This window comes from Diachasma alloeum, unplaced genomic scaffold, assembly GCF_001412515.2.
Source record: "Diachasma alloeum isolate Michigan unplaced genomic scaffold, Dall2.0 Dall_scaffold_00534, whole genome shotgun sequence".
NCBI lineage: Eukaryota > Metazoa > Arthropoda > Insecta > Hymenoptera > Braconidae > Diachasma > Diachasma alloeum.
Window position 1 is genome coordinate 40,036 of NW_021680666.1, and position 22,363 is coordinate 62,398.

Below are 22,363 nucleotides of genomic sequence, written 5' to 3' on the forward strand. Positions count from 1 at the left end.
GGGGGGGGGGGGGGGGGGATTAATTGCACGGGAAAATACGGGTAATCTGAGTGTAACAGGCTGAATGTGTAGTCTTGGAAAATGCTGGGCATGAAAATATGTAGTGGGTGTCATTTTACGCGCTGGATTATTACGCGCGATACGGCACGTATCGAGATATTACATATTTGCATTTTTAAGGTGCGATTATAATTGGAATAAAACTTTTTTTTTCTGTGGATTTTTAGGGAATTCTGAAAATTATAAATAAATTTTTTGTGCAGAAAAATGATTTATCATAGATGAAGTAAAACAAGTGTAAAAATTCCGAGGAAAGATTTTTTTTTCTAATAATTCCAGAAAATTTCTAAATAAACGCGAGAGTGAAAAATAATAAATAGAAGAAAAGTCTATTATCTTTCATTGTTTTTTAGCGGATATAAATAATTACTAATAACTTCTTCATGCAGTAAAATCACTCCTTATAAACAAATTTTTTTAAAGTTCAAAAATTTGTTAAAAATATTTGTTTTTTCTTCCAAAAATTCCAGAAAATTTCTAAACAAACGCCAGAATGAAAATTAATAAATAGAAAAACAAGTGGAAAATTGCTCTTGTATTGCATATAGCATGGTTATTTTGCACACCATTTCCTTCTATCATGTATAATTCATTGTTTATTTCATTTTATTAAATTAAATAAGCTTTCTTTTCAACTAATTTTGTCAGACTTTCAACTTAGTTGAATGTTATCAGCATCATTATTTTTATTATCCCTTTCTTCTATACAACTGATTGTCTCCCCTCAGCACTTCGAGAAAATGTTAATAGAAAATTTTTATTTACGCATACTTGAATGAATTCGCCAAAAAATTCGATTTCGGCGAAAGTCGACTTTCCCCCGGGAAAAATCTAACATTTTTACGTGGCACAATACCCTCCGGGATTAATTTGATTCAATAATTACTTCAAAATTACCGAAGACAATGATTACGAAGAAGACGCGAATGGAATATTAATACTAGCAACGTCATTATTTAAAGTCTACACCTGTTCTCTTTTGTAATTTCTGTCTGGGTTTTCTGAAGAAGACATGGGTTATGGGCCCCAGATAACTAAAATATCAGTTTTTAAAAAAATGATATTTTAGTTGCTCATAACAGGTTTGCATGAATCCTTAAAATTATTAAATAAATAGATTGACCTTAAATTTAATGTGAACCTTTTCATTTAAATAATCAACGAAAGTGTATTTTCCACAATCATGGAAAGGCAACAAACTTTCGAATACCATAAGCGATTCCTGAAATTCTTGTATAAATCAAATGAAACTATTTATATCATAACAAAATTTCAACAGGATATCATTGAAAAAAATGTATTTATTCATAACTGATTGAGTTTGAAACATCACATTCGAAGAAACCATGCAAAAGCTAATTTTCGGGGAAACTGATGAAAAATTTGAAATTCCTGAAAATTATCATAAAAAAATTAAATCAATGGTGGCAGTGATCGTAACCATCGTTCAACTCGCACTTAAGGGCATCAATACAAACATTTCAAGCCATGATACAATTCATTCGAAGCCAGGAATCCAAAGATATCTACAGAATTCTGATCTTAAAAAAATTGTTAATGACTTCTCCATGCAATATATTTTTTTCTTCCAACAATTTCGGAACATTTCTGAACAAACTCTAAAATGAAAATGAATAAATCGAAACACGTTTATTATTTTTACAGCTTTTTATCATATAAAAAAATGTTAATGAGTTTATCATGCAAGAAAATCGTTCATTATAAACACATTCTTCAAAAATGCAAAAATTCCTCGAAAATATAAATTGTTTTCTTTCAACAATTGCAGAAAATTTTTAAACTAACGTCATAGGAGTGGAAATTTCTGGAAAAATGAGTAGATAATGGCTATTGTAAAAGATCCTTGATAATCCTTGTCTATGCACATGTCCATACCTCATCACGTAACAGATAAGTCGTACTTACGTAAGTATTCGCTAGTGTGTCACGTCAACTTCTATCCTGCATGAAAAATTTAACGGCATACAACGAGGAAAAATGGAAAACATAAACTGCAGAATTCCACTGAGTGAGTGTGAGGCATTGGAAGATTATTTAGGTAAACCGGTCGGGAATAGCCGGTGTCAGTATGACAAATATTTTGATGAAAAATTTGCAATCAGAGAGGGTAATTTTTCATTGATCATTGATTGCGGCTGACGGTGAATTTTAAAATGAGAGAAAGCTGCAAATAGTTTTATAACCGTGTGCCAAGTATGTATTGAGTATTTAGCGTTGTGTCGACACATTTGAGAAGAGGCGTTAACTCGCATACATCAGGTGACTACCGATGAATGCAAGAGGGAACTGTTATTGAAGAACGATAATACGTTTAGAAAGTCATTTAGGAGGTGATTATTGAATAACGTAATCGTTAGGGCAGTCAATGGTTCGGGGAATTGATTAATTATTTTGTGATTACATGTGGATTATGACAGTTAGATGTGCGATGGATAGTGCCTCCGGACGAATATTGACTGCAGTGTTGCCAATTCGCTTCGAGACTTTTTTCACTCTTTGTTTTATTATTAGTGATGGCTCAAGCTGGTCTGCACCTACGTAATAATGCGTTGCATGTAGTCATGCAACAAGGTAGGCATTCGATTCTTCAAGGTACAATTTTGCAATTTATCGATCTCGATGATTAATCTTTGCTCAATCGTGTCAGGAGAGTGGAAAGATGCGAGAGAACGAGGTGGTTTTGCATTTTTTAATGAGAAATTTTCACGGTTGAGGGAGTTTAGGGAAAAAAATGATTGAAGTATTTATTCGGGGGAAATTTTTGCGGCTCAGGAAACGGTTTTACGATGGTTTTGATTGGAATTTAGTGGAGAATTGATAAAAGTTTTTAGGTTGTTTTTCATTTTGTAATTAACAATTGTAATTAACAATTTTTTTTGTTGCAAATTTCAAAAGTCGATGTTTTTCCAGTTTATTAAATCCTCAAATCCCTCTATAACAACGGTTTTTAGTTTTTACCTTGAAGGTTTTTTGGGAGAAATTTGGTTTTGATTGGAATCAGTCGTTTCTTGGGTAATTACAGAATTCCAGGTAGAAGATTGATAAAAGTTTTCAGGTTTTTTGTTCATTTTTTATTATTTTGATGGGGAAGGTGTCAATAAATAATTTTGTAGAGAACTGCACCTGACATTTTTTGTAATTACGAATTCAGTAGTTTTTGTCCGAAATCTTGAATTAATTCAATAACGAGTGGATTTAGGGAAAAATGTGAGAAAGCAGTTTTGGAGAAAATAAACCTACCCCCTTTCAAGATAAATCTGCAATTAACAATTTTTTATTGCAAATTTCAAAAATCGATGTTTTTCCATTTTATTAAAGTCCCAAATACCTCTATAACAGTTTTTATCGAAAAATATTACAGAACATTTTCTCTTCAGAATTTTTTCACCTTGAAATAACACCTTTTCACATTTCCCCCTAAACCCACTCCCTCCGAAGCTCCAGACCATTAAACACCCTTCAATCGTCTCAACCCCTGAAAATCCCCCGACACTCATCATCGCCAGACCAACGAATAAACCAACAATCGTCTTCCCATTACCTGGAACGGAGTAAGGTGCTGTCTGGGGTTGTGGCGCCCAATACGCCTGACTAATGGCTGGATAATGAGAATTAGCACCCACATGAGCAACACCACCATACTGCTTTCTGCTCTTCATAGCCATTTTTTTTCACAGACTCAAGACAAAAAAATATTCGAATAAAAAATGAAAATGCTCTGATCAGCACTGAACAATCACGAAACCCATCACTTAACTATCACAGAATATCACAAAACCTCGTAGATCCGTTGACAAGAATAAAAATCAACTCCTCGGAGATACCGTCAGAATTCTTCTTTTTATATTCTCATCTTTTTAGTATAGGATATACAGTTTTCCGGCAAAATCCACACGACGTATCACTGCCAATGCGACTTTATCGGCATTGATGTCCCCAGATATCGTCAACTATAAAATCCACCGGATTCACCACCGCAATGTCACTATTTCTCATACAATTCCAAGTCTGTTATTACGCAACAGTTATCATCGAAGATAATGACAGTCTCTCAAGATTTAATATATAGTCTTTAATCATAGTTTTTCACGTAATGATGGTAAAATATCCACAATCATGGTCATAATTACAACTTCACCTTGTGAATTTTCAAGTTTTGTCGTTGGCAGTCATCCATTGTACTCGTGTTATTCATTTTCATAGTTATAATCTTGGTGTACTGTTACGTGTTATGCTTTTTGTTTCAACGTTTTTTGAGGGGGGGGGGGGAATAATAGGTGGATGAGAGAGGAAATAAACCCCGATGGGAATACCTCAAGAATTCTCGGAGTACTCGCAGAAATAGAATACGAGTGAACGACTGTTTCGTTATATTCTATTCGCTATTGCAGTTATTTTATCGTCAGGTGATGCATTGGAATCTCTTGATTGATCACTTTCTATCGCGCGATTGATTGCTCTCTTTTATTTCACACATTTTCTTACGATTTTCGTTAATTTTTTTTAATTAGGCAATTTTTGTTAGGCGCAGCGGTTTTTCAGGGTTTTATGCACTTTTTTTCTCGCCGGCTAAGACGTACTGTCCCGAGAATACTCAACAAGTGAGCGCGCCGGTACACGCTCTACTCGATTTCCTTCTTCACTGTTACGTACACCAGCACTATTTCTCCCACTCGCTCAGCTCGGTGTAGTGTTACTGTCTCACTCCGGTAGGGGGGCAGAGCACACACATTAGTCGGCATGTTGGTGAATCGCTATATGTTGGGGGATAGGTGGATGAGGAGGTAGCCTCCATATTTTGCCTCCCACTCTTTGTTTGTTTTCTATGACGTGGAATGAGTGATGTGGCGAGGAGGGGGTTTGGGTGAGAGACGGCGCCGACACCACGTGGATGCGGTTGATGATTATTTGGGGGTGATTGTTTTGTGTAAATTTTTTTGACATTTTTCTGTTGAGCACTTCTTGAAAATTTTTAGCACGTCGTTTCATTCAGAGTTCACGGAATTTTGTCGGTGTAAATTTTGTGAATTTGTTTTTGTTTTATGCAAATTTTTTGACATTTTTCTGTAAAACACTTCTTGGATATTTTTAGCACAGTTTCGATCGGATTTGACACAATTACGATATTGAAAATTGGGTGATTTTTTCTGTTTGATGCAAAATTTCTTCACATTTTTTTATAAAACACTTTTGGAAATTTTTGGCACATAGTTTCGATCAGATATCACGGAATTTCGTCACCGAAAATTCAATTTTTTTGGTAAAAATCAATGGAAACTGAATTTTAGTTCAAATATTCCATGAATTTTTAATTTACTGAACATTCGAGGTAATTTTAGGCTGTAGATTTATATTTTTATTTGAAATTCAAGTAAGTTGAGGAATTCTCGTTCTCAAAAATTTTGGAATTTCGTTGAATTTTCAGTGAAATTTGAAATTCATGATTTTTTTAAATCTCTAAGTCACCATTAAAACCACTCATTACCGAGTTAAGTTAATATTCAACAAAAAATAAACAATTCTCCAATGCATTCTTCTCTTCCCAAAATGTATCACTTCTATTGAATAAAAAAAAAATGATAACCATTCCATTGTGTGAAACACCCGACAAACCGTGAATTTTCCAATCTCGTTCATGGAAAAAATAACGAAACATTCTTTGAAACATTTGATTAGATACACTATTTCTTTGTTCAATTTATTCCTCACATTTTAATTATATTCATGCACAGCGGACGTCATCGTCTTCGTGCATTCAGTGAATTAACATTCAGAGCATTCACCAGATAAAAACGAGAAAAAAAAATTGAAAAGAAGTGCGACACATGCGTGCGTTATTTTTCTCTCGTTTTTCTTCTGGGTTTTTTTTAATGATAAATCACATCAACTTGAACAGAGTGACATTTTTTTCTCGCGAAAATGTTATGCAATTCACTCCTTTCATCGCAACTCGTGATTCTAGTCAAGTACATCCCACCGGTTTTAGGGATTTTGTTGACGAGAATTTATTTATTTATTTATTTTCGAGATTTTTTTTGTGACTGCGGGACAGAGGTGAGTGGAGTGATAAATGTCCTCGGGTTTTCTGTAGTTCCCATGTATGCTCACGGCGAAGGTGAAGAGCAAGAGGGGCGGGGGAGGGGGAGGGGGAGGGCACATGGAGCGTGCCGTTTCGAAAGCCAAGGAAATTTCCGGTTCCGTAAAGGCTTTTATTTGTATTTCTGGAACTATTGGAGCAAAACTAGTTTGTCGACGTGTTACTAAATTCGGAATTTCTCTGGCTTTCAACTGTCTTGATTTAGGTGAAAGAAAAATAAAGGGGTTTAATATTTTGTGTTGTTTCCGGGTGTAGATTGAGAACGCGGGAACGGGGAAAATAGGGAAACCTCTCATTTCTTACATTGAGATTTTCTTTTATATTCACCTCGGGATATTTACATTTATAAGGTAGTTGAGGAAGATAATACGCGAAATAAGACGTTATAAATTGTGGATTTTTTTAAACACTGGATCTACAGACGAACCCCTCATTTCTTATATTCAGATTTTCCGGGATAGTTATTGTGGGATTCTTGTATTTGGAGAGTGGATGACAGAGATGATAAAAAATAAGACTGTTAATTGCAAGATTTTTGAAACTATGGATCTACAGTCGAACCTCTCATTTCTTTTATCCCGGTTTCTCACTGAAAATCATTTTGCAACAGTTTTTGTCTGAAACTTCCGGAACATACTTTTCAGAAATTTTTATCGAACTTAATTACCATTGAAATTTCAAGGAATTTTGTCATTGATAATTTAGAATTTCGTAGAAAAAATCAAAGAGAACTGTAAATTTCAGTTCCATTTTTTCCTGAAAATAAATAGAAAACCAGAAAATTTTGGTGAATATATTTTTGAATTTTCAGAAAAGTGACATTGAATGCAATTTAGGGGGAAAAATCATGAAATTTCAGATTTCACTGAAAATTCAATGTAATTTGATACTGAATATTCATATTAGATTGGAAATTCAAATAAATTAAGGAATTCCCGTCTTTATACAACTTAAAATTCGGGAATTTTACTGAATTTTAAGTGAAACCTGAAATTTTATAATTTTTTTCCCCTAAATTCCCCGAAATCGCATTCACTGTCACTGTCCCAAAAATTATGACTCAACTGTTCATAAAACTTCATTTTCTTCTAACAGTGTAGGAATTGGAACATGAGCAAATTATTTATTCTAATCATGGATTGGCATCAATTATTAGTTTTTGTAATATTTTTGTTGAATTTTGAAAATTATAAAATGATTGAAAATATGAAATTGTAAATTGACTATTGGGCAAATAATTCTAAATTTCATAAAAGGGATTTTCGATTAGCCAAATAATTGTAAATCCCCCAACCTCAATTATCGATTGATAAAATAATTGGGAATTTGGATATTCAATTGATGATAATTAAAAATTGATGAGTACTACTAACAATTGACTTTTTCAAAATTCAACTTTATTTCAAATTCATGATTCTGCTGATGTCTGATTGTAATATGAAAATTTAACAGCTGATAAACTGGCACATGATTCTCATCGATCGTATTGTTTTTTCCAATGAGAATGATCATAAACATTTGATTGAGAAAAGGAATATCGAAGTGTGGCGCAAGATAATAAAATCTCCTCGGTAATTCTCAGGAAGTCATAAACTCAAAAAAAAAGTTGAACCTCTCAATAATAAAACTCTTGACCAAGTTAGTACCTCACATGGAGTTGTGGTCGAGGTCACGGGGTCATTCGCAGCTGTTAAACTTTTCATGAATGATATTCGTGTTTTGCCTACCGTGTGGCTCGAGACAATGCATAATGCATCAAAACTCGACGGGCGAAGGTATCGCCCACCGCCTCACCTCTCCCTTTATCGCTATCCTCCGCTCCTCTCCCTTCCCCCGCCGCGGACCTCATCTTCCAACCCAGAACTGTGGAATACTGCCACCTCGTTGTATCAACTTATCACCGTTTGTCTTGTCGGGTTACGAGTTCTTTATAATAACCTCGGCACAAGTTTTTTTTCTCCTCTCAGCAAAGTCCCCGTCGTCGCATTTTTTCCTTTCGTTATTTCGTGGATCTTATTCATATAAATGATTCAGACTGAATGTTTTTTTTTCTTTTACGCTGGGTTTCCGGGGTTTTTTACAAAGCGCGAGAGATTAAGCAGTCATGAATTCATGGTGGCTTGGGGGGAAGTATTCTGCGGGCGTTGTAACCTTTTGTTTTAGAATTTAGAGTGGCTATGAGGGAGTGCGTGGAAAAAAAGGGTGAGATTCAGGTTTTGATGATTTTGGGGGGTCTGTTCCGAGAGGTTATTCGTTAAAAATCTGCAAGTGGCTGTACCTTTGATACAACCGTTATTGTACGTCGATATTTCTGAGGTCTTCCCTTTCCTTCACTGAATATCATCGTTTTTCATAGTATATATTTATATAGGTATATTAGAAGAATTCGGGATTTCGCATCGTCTCGTCATGATAAAACGTTTTTTATAGTCATGATACGATTGAACTGTTGTGTACATCCAAAATCCCTAAATAAACGTTCAACATATTTCATTCACAACGAAATCATCACATACAAACACCTTTGCAAATTTTGGCACGAATCCACAGGTTTTATCTATTTCGTGCAATAATAACCGACTATCGGTATTTTGCCGATCAGTGTTAAGGATCTCTCAAAATTGGAATTTATTTTTTTAAAAAACTGGAGAATTTTCTAGAAAAATCTAAACTTTTTTAGAAAAATCTGGAATTTGCTGAAAATATTCAGAATTTTCTAGAAAATTCTAGATTGTTCTAGAATTCCGATCAATGGCGCCACTGCCGATAAGGAACCATAAGGACTTCTTCCCTAAATGCCCCCCTATAATGAAAACATAGATGTATCCACGTAAAAAAAATCATCTGTTAATTTTTTATTATTGTTTTTCTTTTCTAGATGCGTGCGTCAACATGGCAGAGGGTAAGTCGATCATGTCTGTACTCTAGCAATATTCAAATAATCGTCGTAATAGCCAAACGGGCGTAAGTGGTGTGTATAAGCATAGCTGTACGCCCCTGTGGCTCCACGACGATGAAATCTTAAAAAAACAGTGGTACACTGTTGGAAAAAAATTTAAATTTTACGGACCTCCGTCAAATTTTGATTTTTCAATGACGAAATTCTTTAAAATTTCAGTGGAACTATTGTGAGATGAAAATTTCCAAGAAGTATAGCGCTAATTTTAGGGAGAAATTTTTCACATTGTTCTACACTGTTGGAAAAAAGCGGAAATTTAATGGAACATTGACTAGTATTTTTCAGAAGTCACATTTAGTTGAATTTGAGGGGAACAAAACTATGACATTCCAGATTTCCGTGAAAATTCAATGAAATTTCAAACTTTGAGCAGCAAAAAGACGAGAATTTCTCAACTTACTTAAGGATAATCGGGCGAGGAGGAAATGTAGGCGGTGAGGCGGAGGGGTTTCTATTGTTTTCCTGCAGAAAACCAATTGCTGAACAAAAAGATTTTTCTCATTCGGATTGAAAATTCAGGCAATATTAGGGAGTATCTCCAGTTAAAAATTATTTTTGGAGCTAATCAAATTTATTTGTATCTGTTCCACGCATTGAATGGTTTTCAGATTGTTTTTTTTTAATAAATGAAAAAATATTAATCCATGTGAAAAAGTGGCAACATCGTCGGTAGTTTTTTTTTCACCAAGAGCTGGTATCACTGGCTCCAGGGAGCTCCAATCAGAACGCTTTATCGATCTCTCTCAAGAGACGTTTAAATTGACCGCGCTACTCCCACCCGATCAGTACTTGGGACGTTGCTGCTCGTTTGGGCTGCGTGCGCGGAAATTTCATTTTTCAGTACCTTTTTCGCTATTATTAATAAACAATGCTCCTAGGCGACAGTCTTTTTCACTCAAAAAATCATTGATCACATGTTCTAAATGTGTCTAAAGTTTCATGAGTTTGGCTGCATTTTTTCCTTGGGTTTTGCAGTTTTTTTGGTGATTTCCATAAGATCACGGGTTAAATGACCACTTTTTCAAAAATTCATAATAAATTAACCATGCTCCCCAGCAGTCTGAAACTTTACACACGCCTTTTCCATCATTTAGGGAATACGTAAAAAAAACGAAAAAAATGGCTACTTTTTTTCTAACCCTCCGGGCTCGCCCGATTATCCTTAAAGTTTCAAAACATAAATATTCAGTATGTACTAGATAACGCAGAATTGCCAAAAGATCATAAATTCAAGAGTATATTAGCCTAAATATTCCCAAATTCTATCAATTTTGATGGCATAATTGAATTAAAATTCAAAGTATTCAGAAGTTTTGAATTTTCAGTGAAAAAAATCCTTGAAATGTCAGTGGAACTATATAATAATATAAAAATCTCAAAAAAGTGTATCGGAAATTTCAGTCAAAAATTTCCAACAGTGTCCCCCAATTTTATCTCTGAAACTAAAAACCCCCAAAAAAATCCTGCAAATCCGTTGAACTATTTTTATCCCACCAGTCGCGGATCGAATGTATTCTCGTACTTCCATAGAACAATGTGCGTGCCACGTTGATGGCTCCAACTCTTATCTGACATACTGGCTTATATTACAGTAACTACCACGGATTTAACAAAACTCCATGTGTTGAAGCTTATCTGACAGTTACTCGGGCACGTTTTGTGTGATGATGCTTTTGAATTGCATCCGTTCTCTGCCAAAATATTATCATACTATCATTCCCTCTCGTTTTTTTCAGCGCTCGTGACTATTTTCACGTTTATAACACGGGTCGTAATATTTTTAAACGCAATTCGCAGAAAATTAGAGACATAACGAAAATAGGTTTTAACAAAACTGAGGGTAAATTCCGCTGGATATCGTCTAGTGGAATAAACGGCGACCTCTCATTTCTCATATGTTTTTTAGGAAGCGATTTCTGTTTTCTAATATTGAAATGGTGAGGGAGAGTAATATAAGGAACCAAAACCGTTTTTTTATGAGAAAATCTTCTTTTCCTCAAATATATGTCCCCAAGAACCCATATTTGATGAGGAAACACACGGAAAATAGTTTAATAATTATTTATTTATTTTAAAAAATTGCATTTGTTGAACGTTCTAAAAAGGCTTGTGACCTCAACTCACCGGAGGCCGAAATTTTCGTGTGACGTCATCAAGCAATTTAGTACAACTGCTGGAATCTAGGAAATTATTCTGTACATATATTTGGCCCCAAAAGTTTCTTATAAATATTGTTTTGTAGCAGGATGTAAAAATACAATAGTGAAAATTATACAACCACGGCTTTCAACACTATGACACATATGTAAACCCATAAAATCTGTCGATCTAGTCACTTCTACCGTTGAAAAATTCCCCGGGCGCACCTTTTGAACATCATTTCTCAGCACAAATTTCATTTGTTATTGCCAATAAATTTTTTTATTCACTTTTAATAATTCAGTAGCGAAGTGGTAAACGGGTTAAGTCGATTTTAACTTTTGGCCAATTTTTGATGAATATCTCGGAATCTAAGAGAGATAGCAAAATTTTCCTTATGACCTGTAATTCTCAGTTGGCCCTACAAAAAAGGTAATTACAAAAATTTTCCTATCTCGTTTAGATTCCGAGATATTCGTCAAAAACTGGTCAACAGTCAGAATCGACTTGAAGATAATCGGGCGAGGAGGAAATCGAGGAGGTGAGGCGGAGGGGTTTCTATTGTTTTCCGGCAAAAAACCAATCGCTGAACAAAAAAATTTTTCCCATTCGGATTCAAAATTCATGCAATATTAGGGAGTATCTCCGGTTGAAAATTATTTTTGGAGCTAATCAAATTTATTTGTATCTGTTCCACGCATTGAATGGTTTTCAGATTGTTTTTTTTTAATAAATGAAAAAATATTAATCCATGCGAAAAAGTGGCAACATCATCGGTAGTTTTTTTTTCACCAGGAGCTGGTACCACTGGCTCGAGGGAGCTCCAATCACAACGCTTTATCGATCTCTCTCCAGAGACGTTTAAATTGACCGCGCTACTCCCACCCGATCAGTACTTGGGACGTTGCTGCTCGTTTGGGCTGCGTGCGCAGAAATTTCAGTTTCCAGTACTTTTTTCGCTATTATTAATAAAAACAATGCTCCTAGGCGACAATCTTTTTCACTCAAAAAATCATTGATCACATGTTCTAAATGTGCCTAAAGTTTCATGACTTTGGCTGCATTTTTTCCTTGGGTTTTGCAGTTTTTTTGGTGATTTCCATAAGATCACGGGTTAAATGACCACTTTTTCAAATATTCATAATAAATTAACCATGCTCCCCAGCAGTCTGAAACTTTGCACACGCCTTTTCCATCATTTGAAGAATATGCAAAAAAAAAGAAAAAAAATGGCAGCTTTTTTTCCAACCCTCCCAGCTCGCCCGATTATCCTTAATCCGGTTTACTGCTTCGCTACTAAATTGTTTCAAACATAACCCCCTTTATTCGTTTTGGTTGAACGTCTCGCACTTTGAGCGGCTAGAATAACTTAATAGCGCTGCTAGTAGTCGCAAGAGGAACTTGATTCGGGTGAGTTGACGTCATGACCCTGAAACGCGTATGGGTATTAAAATAAAATGTTTATTAAATATAAACGGGACGATAGAAAATGAATATGTTAGAATGTCAAAATAGGAGAAGAGTAAGGATAAGAACAAAAGTAACACTGTAGTCAGACTAAAATTTCTTTTCCCGTTGCAATTTTTTATTTCAATTGGTTTTATTGAGAAATCAACATTTCGACAATGGAAACCATGGAAACTTGTGGCCTTAAATTGAGTTTCTGAGGGAAAAGAAGATTTAGTTGGACTATAACTTCAGAGGAGATGTTCAGATGAAAAAGAAACGAATGCATGCCAAATGGAATCCATTTTAAGTGGGATAAAGAGTAAATTGTGGGATTTCCGTTTTTCTATCGCAAAAAAATGATACTTTACTTGAATTTTCAGAGAAACTTGAAATTCCATTGACGTTTTGTCCTTAAATCGAATTCCACGTCTTTTTCCGGAAAATTCGGCTAAATTTTTTTAACAGTGTAACTCATAAACGTGAAATTTTGTTTTTTCACCTGAAAATCCCGAGCATAAGAAATGAGAGGTTTCAGCGATAGACCAGATAGCGAATGCTCCCAAAAAATGTGCCATTTTTCATGATTTTTATTTGTTCACTGAATCGTTCAAAACCCATGTGTAGGGTGAATATGTGTACATCCTAGCCTCGTGTGTCAGCTTATCTTATCGGAGTTTCCTAATCAGTGAGACGAGCCACTGGGTCCTGAGCTTGCGGGGGGAGGGGAAGAGGGCTTGTTGTATGTTTCACTGCAGAAACTAAGGGAGGGCCCTGTGTATGTCTACCTGGTGCAGAAACAGTTTATAGAGGTGCCCAGTCGACGGTTATCGACCATTTAGATAAGATAAAGTTTATCGCCCTGTCGGTCATAACAGTTGAAGCGATAAAGGGTTGGATACTTATTTTGCTGGTAACGAGACTGATGGGGTCTTGTTGCTCGATTATCGTTCCAAGTAATTGATTTCCGATGGAAAACTGAGTTATTTGAATTTTTTTCTAGAGGCAAAGTCAAGTGGAACAGAACGTTAACTTCGATCGCTAATTTTGTAGGATTTTCTCATGATAAATGCATGAAATTCATGTATTTATGTATTCAATATTGATGCCGTTTTTTTCTGGGAGATTCGACGTTCATTTTTTCAATTGATTGATTAGAATCATTCTCGTTACAAAAAGGCAATACGACCGATGAGAATCATATGTTCTAATTCATCAGCTGTTAAATTTTCATAATACAATCAGACATCAGCAGCATCATAAATTTTGAAGAAGCCAATTGTTAATAGTACTCGTCAATTTTAAATTATTAAATTGATCATCAATTAAATATCCAAATTCCGAATTATTGTATCAATCAATAATCGAGCTCTGAGGATTGACGACTATTTGGCCAATTGAAAATCCCTTTTATGAAATTTAGAAATATCTGCTCCATAATCAATTTACAATTTCATATTTTCAATTATTCAATTCATAGTCAACTCTTTTTAAAGAATAAATCCATGAATCAATTCATAGTGAATTCTTTTCAAATTCATAGTCAATTGGAAATTTAAATTATCAATTATTTGATCATTTTCAAATGTCAACGAAAATATTACAAAAACTAATGATTGATGTCCTAATTCCTACACTGGCTGAATAAGATTTTAATCATAATTACAATTCAATTCCTTTCTGGAAAATTTCAAAATTTCAAATTTCTGGAATTCAGTGATTGTTGATCCTCTGGTAAACGTGTTTACCCACACTGTTATCTATTTTCAATTAGTTCACATGGTAATTCAATTAATGTTGTTCATCTCATCAATATAATTCCGTACTCAACATTGTCGGCTCGTGTAATCAACACAAAATTAAAAATTGAAACTTAGTTTCGAATATTGAGTCACAGCTTCTCTTTATTCATATCAGAAAGTTTGCATTTGAATATTAATATTATTTGTTGAAAATGACAAAATCGATTATAATTTTCACTACATTGCACGCAGATTGAGGCTCAGTACGTCAAGGCTTATTCGAGCCTCTGCAAGGCCTCAAAAATGAAAGTTAGTTTCGATTACATTCCTTAATTTTTATATCGATTAACGTTTCTGATGCTAATGAAACCCTCGGACACCCCAGAAATGCAGAGATAAAACAATTTTTTTTTTTCACCCGGAGCCAAAGTGTCATATTTAGGCTTTTTTCGGGGGGAAAGTCAACTTTCGGCAAAATCGATTTTTTACGCCGAGGGAACGTTGATTCTGTATTTTTTGGCCCGTCTAATGCCACTGAAACCCTGAGGGGTCTAATGCCAGGGGTCTGAAACCCTAAGGGAGATAGGGATTTTTTACAAAATTTTGGGGGGAGAAATTTTCCTCAAAATTCACCATTTCCCTTAGTTTTGGAGATATTTTTGAAAAACTCACCGACTCCATTTTTTTGGTTGTGAATACTTAATCCCCCCCCCCATCCCCCCTTTGCAAAATCCGCCCTCCTCACATTTGAAACTCCCGATATTGGTCCCCCCTTCCTATGTATGGGGCACTTACCCACTTTAATTTCCTCGGTCGGAATTTTCTAGTCGAATTTCAAAATTTTCTATAATTGAGAAAAATTGAGCATTGGTTTTAAAAAATATAAGTTCTTAAAAATAATCCTCAAATTGGTTAGTTTTTATGATCCCATCAAGGATAAAACTTAAGAACAGGAGTTTCTAAAATCTAGAAACGATAGTTTCTAAAGCTAATCCACTTTTTATCTATGTGTATGACGGCCACCCCCTCCCCCGCGTGTGCCGCCCCAAAAATGGGAAAAAACATTTTTTTGGCTCCAAAAAATCCCCGGATCGCAAAATATCTTTCTATAGGGGACCCTTCTATCCTCTTATTTTCAGCCGTAATGCTCCGGTGCTCCAAACGTGTCGAGAATTTTTCGATATTTTTGTTGCATAGCAACGAGAGGGAGAAGTTTTGCCATGCCGAGCGCGCAGCGCGAGAGGTTTTGTTGCAAAAATTTCCCGATCGTTGATATGCCGGAAAACTTGAGCAAAATTTTCTACAATTTTGGAGCACAAGGGAATTCAGTTGGATTATTCCTCCCATCTGAATTTCCCTCTTCGCACATGTCAATGCCTAGTATACACGACTATGCAACTATGGTATTATGCTATAGTGAATCCAATCATCGAAATTAGTTGTGGTTATTTTTGGCCTTTGATTAGTGGAACTGCTTGCGATTCTCACCAATTACGATTGTGAAAATTACCATAATTTTATGTACCGTATACAAAAAATTATAGTATCCGTTACAAAATGAGCCTCAACTATATATTTTTTTTGAACTTTCGAATTTTCTCTCAGTGTAGCTATCAAAACCTTGGTAAACCCAATATTAAGAAAGTAGAATTAGTCTATTTTGCTCTGACCTAAATGATTCGGACAATTATGATTCGTTTATTCATGTTTCATAGAATGGTATTCAATTCTCTTTTGTCTGTTAGACCGGCTTCATGAAAATTCGACGCAAGACGATTGTACCAATGAAAACCGCCTTACTTTCTCCATTCGTTCGAGATATCCACAATGTTCAAGTTCTCATTTTCGATTCGAGATATTGCCCATGCTTTTTTTTAGAAAAAAAAACGACAAAGAATAATTGTTGAATCGCTTCATCTCCAATCTCCTAAATTATCAAATTAATCATCATTGAACTAACGTACAATAAATGCGAAGAGTTAGCAGCTAATAGTCAGTCACTGAGAGCCTATTATAGCCTTGGAAGACCTGGCCCCAGCGTGCCGCTGGGTTCATCCGTCATTCGGCATCGAATAAGTGCCTTGAGGGGCTAACGTCAGGCCAAAGTAAACAAAATGTCAGGGGGATATAAATAAATCACTTCGGGTGAAACCCAAGTTAGATGGCCTGTCTTAGTCACACCTTTGGCCATGTTCCCCGAGGTGGATTGAGTTGCACCGAACTTGGATAGTCAATCCCCAAATAATGTTTCTCATCTCAAACCTTTTAAAAGCCAAAAAACAACTATTTTCCCCCGACAATAAAAAAATAGTACAATTCTTCTCAACTCAAAAAAACACTGACTTTTAACGAGATAGAAAATCTTGAAAAAATATAACCCGTTCTGCCCCTGTATAGTAAGTCTACCCCGAATTGTTACGATTTCGAAAATTTTTGTTTTCGTAGAAAATATCGCAAAATGTCACTTTTCCATTCCATTCTCTCGACCCGCGAATAATAACAATATTCAACATATGTCGCGCCGTTTAATTATTTCCTGAAAAAAAATTAATATAATTCTTCTCAACTATTGGCCCATCAATTGTCTCTATTTGAAAAAATTTTATTTTCGTTAAAAATATCTTAAAATGTCACTTTTACCATTCACTTCTCGACCCTCGAATAATAACAATATTCAACATATGTCGTGACATTTAAACGAAAAGTATTTTGGCATTGATCCAGAATAAACCGAAGAAAACTCGACGACAGTCAATTTAACTCATTCATTAAAAGTAGAATGGAGTCTAACATTTGAGTGGTCTTTTCAACAAAATCAACGGCAACCTGTGAGCTGAGATGTACGTTTCCACGAGTGCTTTCGACAACGTTTCAAGATTTCTGATCAAACCACCATGAACGAGTGAGCAACGGATCTCGCTCTGATGGATTGAGCAAACTTGAGACTCAACTGAGAGAACTTGTGTAACAAGTCAAAACCCCTTTAGCATCAGCGGAGGCTTGAAGTTATAAACAACAATAATTCATGGGGTATGTTGGACTTACCGTTGCGGTGGCCGCTGTCTGCTGGTTTCATCTGGATTGGTCGATGCATCTGTAAAGGCGATACATTGGTTAATTAGTTGGTGAGAATTTTTGGAAATTGGGGATTTGTACACTGAGAGGAATATCGTCATGATATCACAAAACTAATTTCTTGCGCCAAATATCTCATCTCTTGAGAATAAATTTCTTGGGAGAAGAATTCCGGATAATGTGTCAGACAATGTCAGATGTCGGTGAAGTGTTCATGAATTGAATATAAACATTTCATGATAAAGTGAGAATTTCTGCCCACAAGAAATCGGTTTTTTCGTGTCAAAAGATGAGAAAATGACTCAAAATATTAAATGCTTCGATTCAATGAATCATGAATCAGAATCTTTCATATTAAATGAATAGAGAGTTTATGCAGAGGAAAACCTTCAGATATTAAAAAAATATAACCGTCGCTTACGTTAAATCGCTTTGGGAAGCAACCCTAGTGGAAAAACATAAGGTGGAGGCGTAACATGTCTGATCAGAATTTCGGAGCGGACTTGATCAGTTTCTGATCGAGACCTGAACAGAATTTCCACTCGGGTATGAGTCAATTTGAGAATGAAATTCGTAAGTGTCCTGGTAGCTCAGATGGTAAGAGCACCCGACGCGATATTGGGAGGTCCCGGGTTTGATTCCCGACTAGGAAGTTACTTTTTTGTTTTCTCAAAAAAAAAAAAAATTTAATTAATGCCTAATGATGGGAGGCGGAAAAACCCTAGTGGAAAAACATAAGGTGGAGGCGTAACATGCCTGATGAGAATTTCGGATCGGACTTGATCAGTTTCTGATCGAGACCTGAACAGAATTTCCAGTCGGGAATATCTTCTTTTCATTCTGTCAAACTATTCTTGTCTTTTAAGGAATATTATCTTATTTCGAAAAAAGACATCACCTTTTCATTCAGTAACTTCCTCCTTAGCTCGAAGAGCACCGATTTCTTGTCTGAAGCCAACCATAAATTGATCAAATATGTATGCGATGTTTTTCGCTCAAGTAATGATTTTGTTGATATTATGTCGATTCTTCTCTTAGTGTTCCTAAAAATTGGAATGGAATATAAAAAGTGGGAGGTCGTCATTTATCTGGTTTAATCCCCAATAAATCAAAGTAAAACTCATCTAATACCACTTTATACCGCGATATTTCGAATTGAATTTTCCTTCAGTATGCCATGTTTTCTTTACGTTACATATTGCTAGCGCATGTAATACACGTGTACTATGGGACGCCGTTATTACTGCACTGAGCACCGCTAGCATGAAATTCATATCTATGCTAAGTGCAAGGCTCTTTCGGTTTAGTTTAGTGTATACGGTACCCTCGTTGTCCATAACTTTGTAACGGCAACCCGATTTTTCTTTTTTATTATTTTATTGTCTGTAAAAAAAAGAGAACAGCAGGTGAAACCGAAAATAGAGGGGACAACAGCGGGCACAGAAAGCTGGAGATTGAATTTTTGGTCTGTGGTTAGCCACAGTGAGAATAAAAAAACTCTTGTCTAGAATTTTCACGTTTTATTTATCTCTAAAACTAAAATTCAATAATTACATAAATAAATTTTCAGTTCCGGTGCAAAAAATTATGAGTTGATGATTATTTCATCTTCTAATGGTGAATAATACACTCTTGAAATCAATTGAGCATTCTCAGTGTTAAAATTTGTTATTCAAAACTCTATGAAAATGAAATGCAATTTTCTCCCTTCAACTTCATGAAGAATTCAGGGTGATCTCTGCATCTCCAATTCCTAGAATTTCTGCCGGAAATCTCCATCCCTCGGATTTTGTTAATAATTCATTGCGATTGTTTCCATGGAGAGAAAAAAATCACTTGTGATGAATATCTGAAGTGCTCGGGAATGAAATATTTTGGGCGAATAAATACATTTTGTTTTATACGTGAATTTTTTTTTACTGTTGAACATCGGTATTAACTTTGGCGTATGGTGAATGGTTGGGGTCAACTCAGGACGCCGAGGCAGACAAAAATCGATGCCTCGTGAGTTAACCATCAGTGCTTGTAACGATGGCCTGTATCGTGTTTTGTTAAAAATTCGTTTCACGTACAGCCGGGTATAGTCGTAACACCGTCGACAGAATGACAAAAAGAACGTGAAACAAGTTGACAGAGGAACGAAAGAGGTTACCCTCGAGTCCATGGGTTGTATACAGACGGTATAGAAAGGAAACATCAGATATGAGCGGTTGGGGCGTAGTGTGAAAAATCAGCATCAATTTTTCTCTTTCCACACCTATAAATTAGTTATTTTTTTTGGTTTTTCAGCGACAATGGCGACATTTGTATTCGGTTAAAAATTGATTCAAACTTTATTTCAGTGGATTTTTTTCCTCTATTGTTGATTTAGTGACTGCCTCTCGTTTCTTATATTTTTTTCTCATGACTAATTACAGATTTCGGGATTTTTACCGCAACAAATACATTAGGGGGAATGAAGTTCGGCTGTAGATTTTAGGTTTTGAAGATTGTGTGATTTCTTATATTTTCTCCCCGAATTTTTCTCAGGTTTATTAGACTCTCTGCACTCACTGGGGGACATGAACAAGCTATCAGCGGTCGTTTTTCAATCGTCCTCCCATTTCTTATAAACTACGAGAAAAATCGACATGATAACACGGAAATCATTACTTGGGCAAAAAATCACATCGCATACATATCTGATCAATTCACGGTAGGTTTCAGAAAAGAAATCGGTTCTCTTCGGGCTAAGGAGGAAATTACTGAATGAAAAAGTGATGTCTTTTTTCGAAATGAGATAATATTCCTTAAAAGACAAAAATAGTTTGACAGAAGGAAAAGAAGATATTGTTTCCCTCCGAACTCAAAGCGATTGAGCGTAAGCGACGGTTATATTTTTTTAATATCTGGGGGTTTCCTTTGCATAAACTCTCTATTCATTCAATATGAAAATCTCTGATTGAAATCATGAACACTTCACCGAAATCTGACATTGTCTTACACATTATCCGAAATACTTATCCCAAGAAATTTATCCTCAACAGATGAGATATTTGGCGCAAGAAATTAGTTTTGCGATATTATGACGATGTTTCTCTCAGTGTATTCTTATGATTGATACATTATGGCAATGAATATAAGAAACCAGAAAATCATTTTTAATGAAAAATGAAAATATAAGAAATGAGAGGTTCCGATGGATTTCCACCGTAGAATGAATTTTTCTCATCCTCCGATCGCAATTTCTTTGTTTATATTTGCATATCGATTTGTACCACAGCATAACAATAACAACAGTGAAACGAATTTTCTTCTTGAATTTCAGTCGTGTCTGTTTCGTGTACATTTAATACATATATACCCAGTGGTTATGGAATATCGTCGCGTTGTAGTGGTCGTTATCGTAAGGCCGGAAACGGGTTTCGAATATCGATTTGGTCGCGACGTCTCGAAAGTGGAATGGGAGTATTCAATTTCCGGGAGCCACTGGTAAGGTACACAAAAACTTGTACACGTCGACTGGATATCTATACTCACCCCCAACAAATAAGATTAATTCTCTATCTATTTTTTTTTCAACCCGCGATGAAAATCAACTTTTTTCTTCATTCTCTTCTGTTGTGTTTGGCTAGGTGAGTATAGCTATGTTCTTGGGTTCATTGTATTCTTCTCCGTTATGAGGAAGAGACAAATAATTGCAGAAATGGTGGGAGTGTATCAGTTACCAATTTACGTGATAGGGTATTGTTTACCGGGAACAACAAATCAGAAGAATCATTTCTTAAAATTGTTTCGTTTTTGCTTCCGAATGGAAGCTTTGTAGTCGCTCACATTTGAGTTTGGTATTTTTTGTGTTAGGGTAACTAAATAAGCTCTATTTATTAACACCAATTAAAATTCAACTCTTCATACAGATTAAAAAAATTGATATTTTTCCAAAAATCTGTTTTTCAACGATTATTCAAAAAATTGTCATCAAAATGGAATTAGTCAGGGCTTAAAAAATTGATAACAATTATTTGATAGACCGGAATAACACGCAAAATTCTTATGACATTTCAATTGATGATAGTACTGTGATATAAAAAATACACTGTTAGAAATTTTTTGAAATTTCATGGAAGGTATTATAGTAAATCTCATGAGAGTGACATTGAATCGAATTTAGGGAGAAATTGTTATGAAATTTCATGTTTAAGTAGAATTCACGGAAATTCATGAGTTTTCAGTGGGAGTGAGATGGAATTTTCACAACTGGATTGAATTTTCGGTGAAATATGAATATTCTGAAACAAAATTACATGAATTTTCAATTTTTCCCTGAATTTTCCTGATTTTCCAGATTTTTCACAGAATAATTGAACTGAAAAATCGAGTATTTTATTGATTTCCAGATCATTTGAACAGAAAATCAATGGAAGATTTGATTTTTCAAAGACAAGATTTCCTGCAATTTCAGTAGAACTTGAACACGATAAAAATTTCCGGAATTTGGCACTGAAAACTCAGCAAAAATTTCTAACAATTTAGAAGATGAGAGTAGTGAAATAAGAATTCCAGAAAAGAGAACCCATTAGAAATAAATTGTTAATTTATTAGCAACAATAACTACACTCAATAATCACAAAAATGCAATTGTCCACTTGTTATATTCTTTACGGAAAAAATATTCTCAAAATGAAATGATTTGAAATAGTACAATTTTCTGTTGAATGACCCGACATTGTATTTTATATCCCACCCCCGGTGAAATTGTTAATAGTTCGGGGTGAAATCCCAGCACACTTTTGTGTATTGAAACTAAACGACAGACGACGTTCACTCCAATCCCCCCCCCCCCCC

General features: G+C 35.2%; 1 protein-coding gene across 6 annotated transcripts in view; it reads right to left on the reverse strand.

Moving 5' to 3' along the window:
* LOC107042893 (CUGBP Elav-like family member 2) overlaps positions 1–22,363 on the reverse strand; it is a 147,614-nt gene that overhangs the window by 22,176 nt on the left and 103,075 nt on the right. For all 6 annotated transcript variants that reach the window (XM_015264137.1, XM_015264136.1, XM_015264133.1 and 3 more), the window contains one exon: positions 17,510–17,558. In XM_015264137.1, the coding sequence (XP_015119623.1) occupies positions 17,510–17,558 (49 nt within the window). The remainder of the gene's footprint in view (positions 1–17,509; positions 17,559–22,363) is intronic.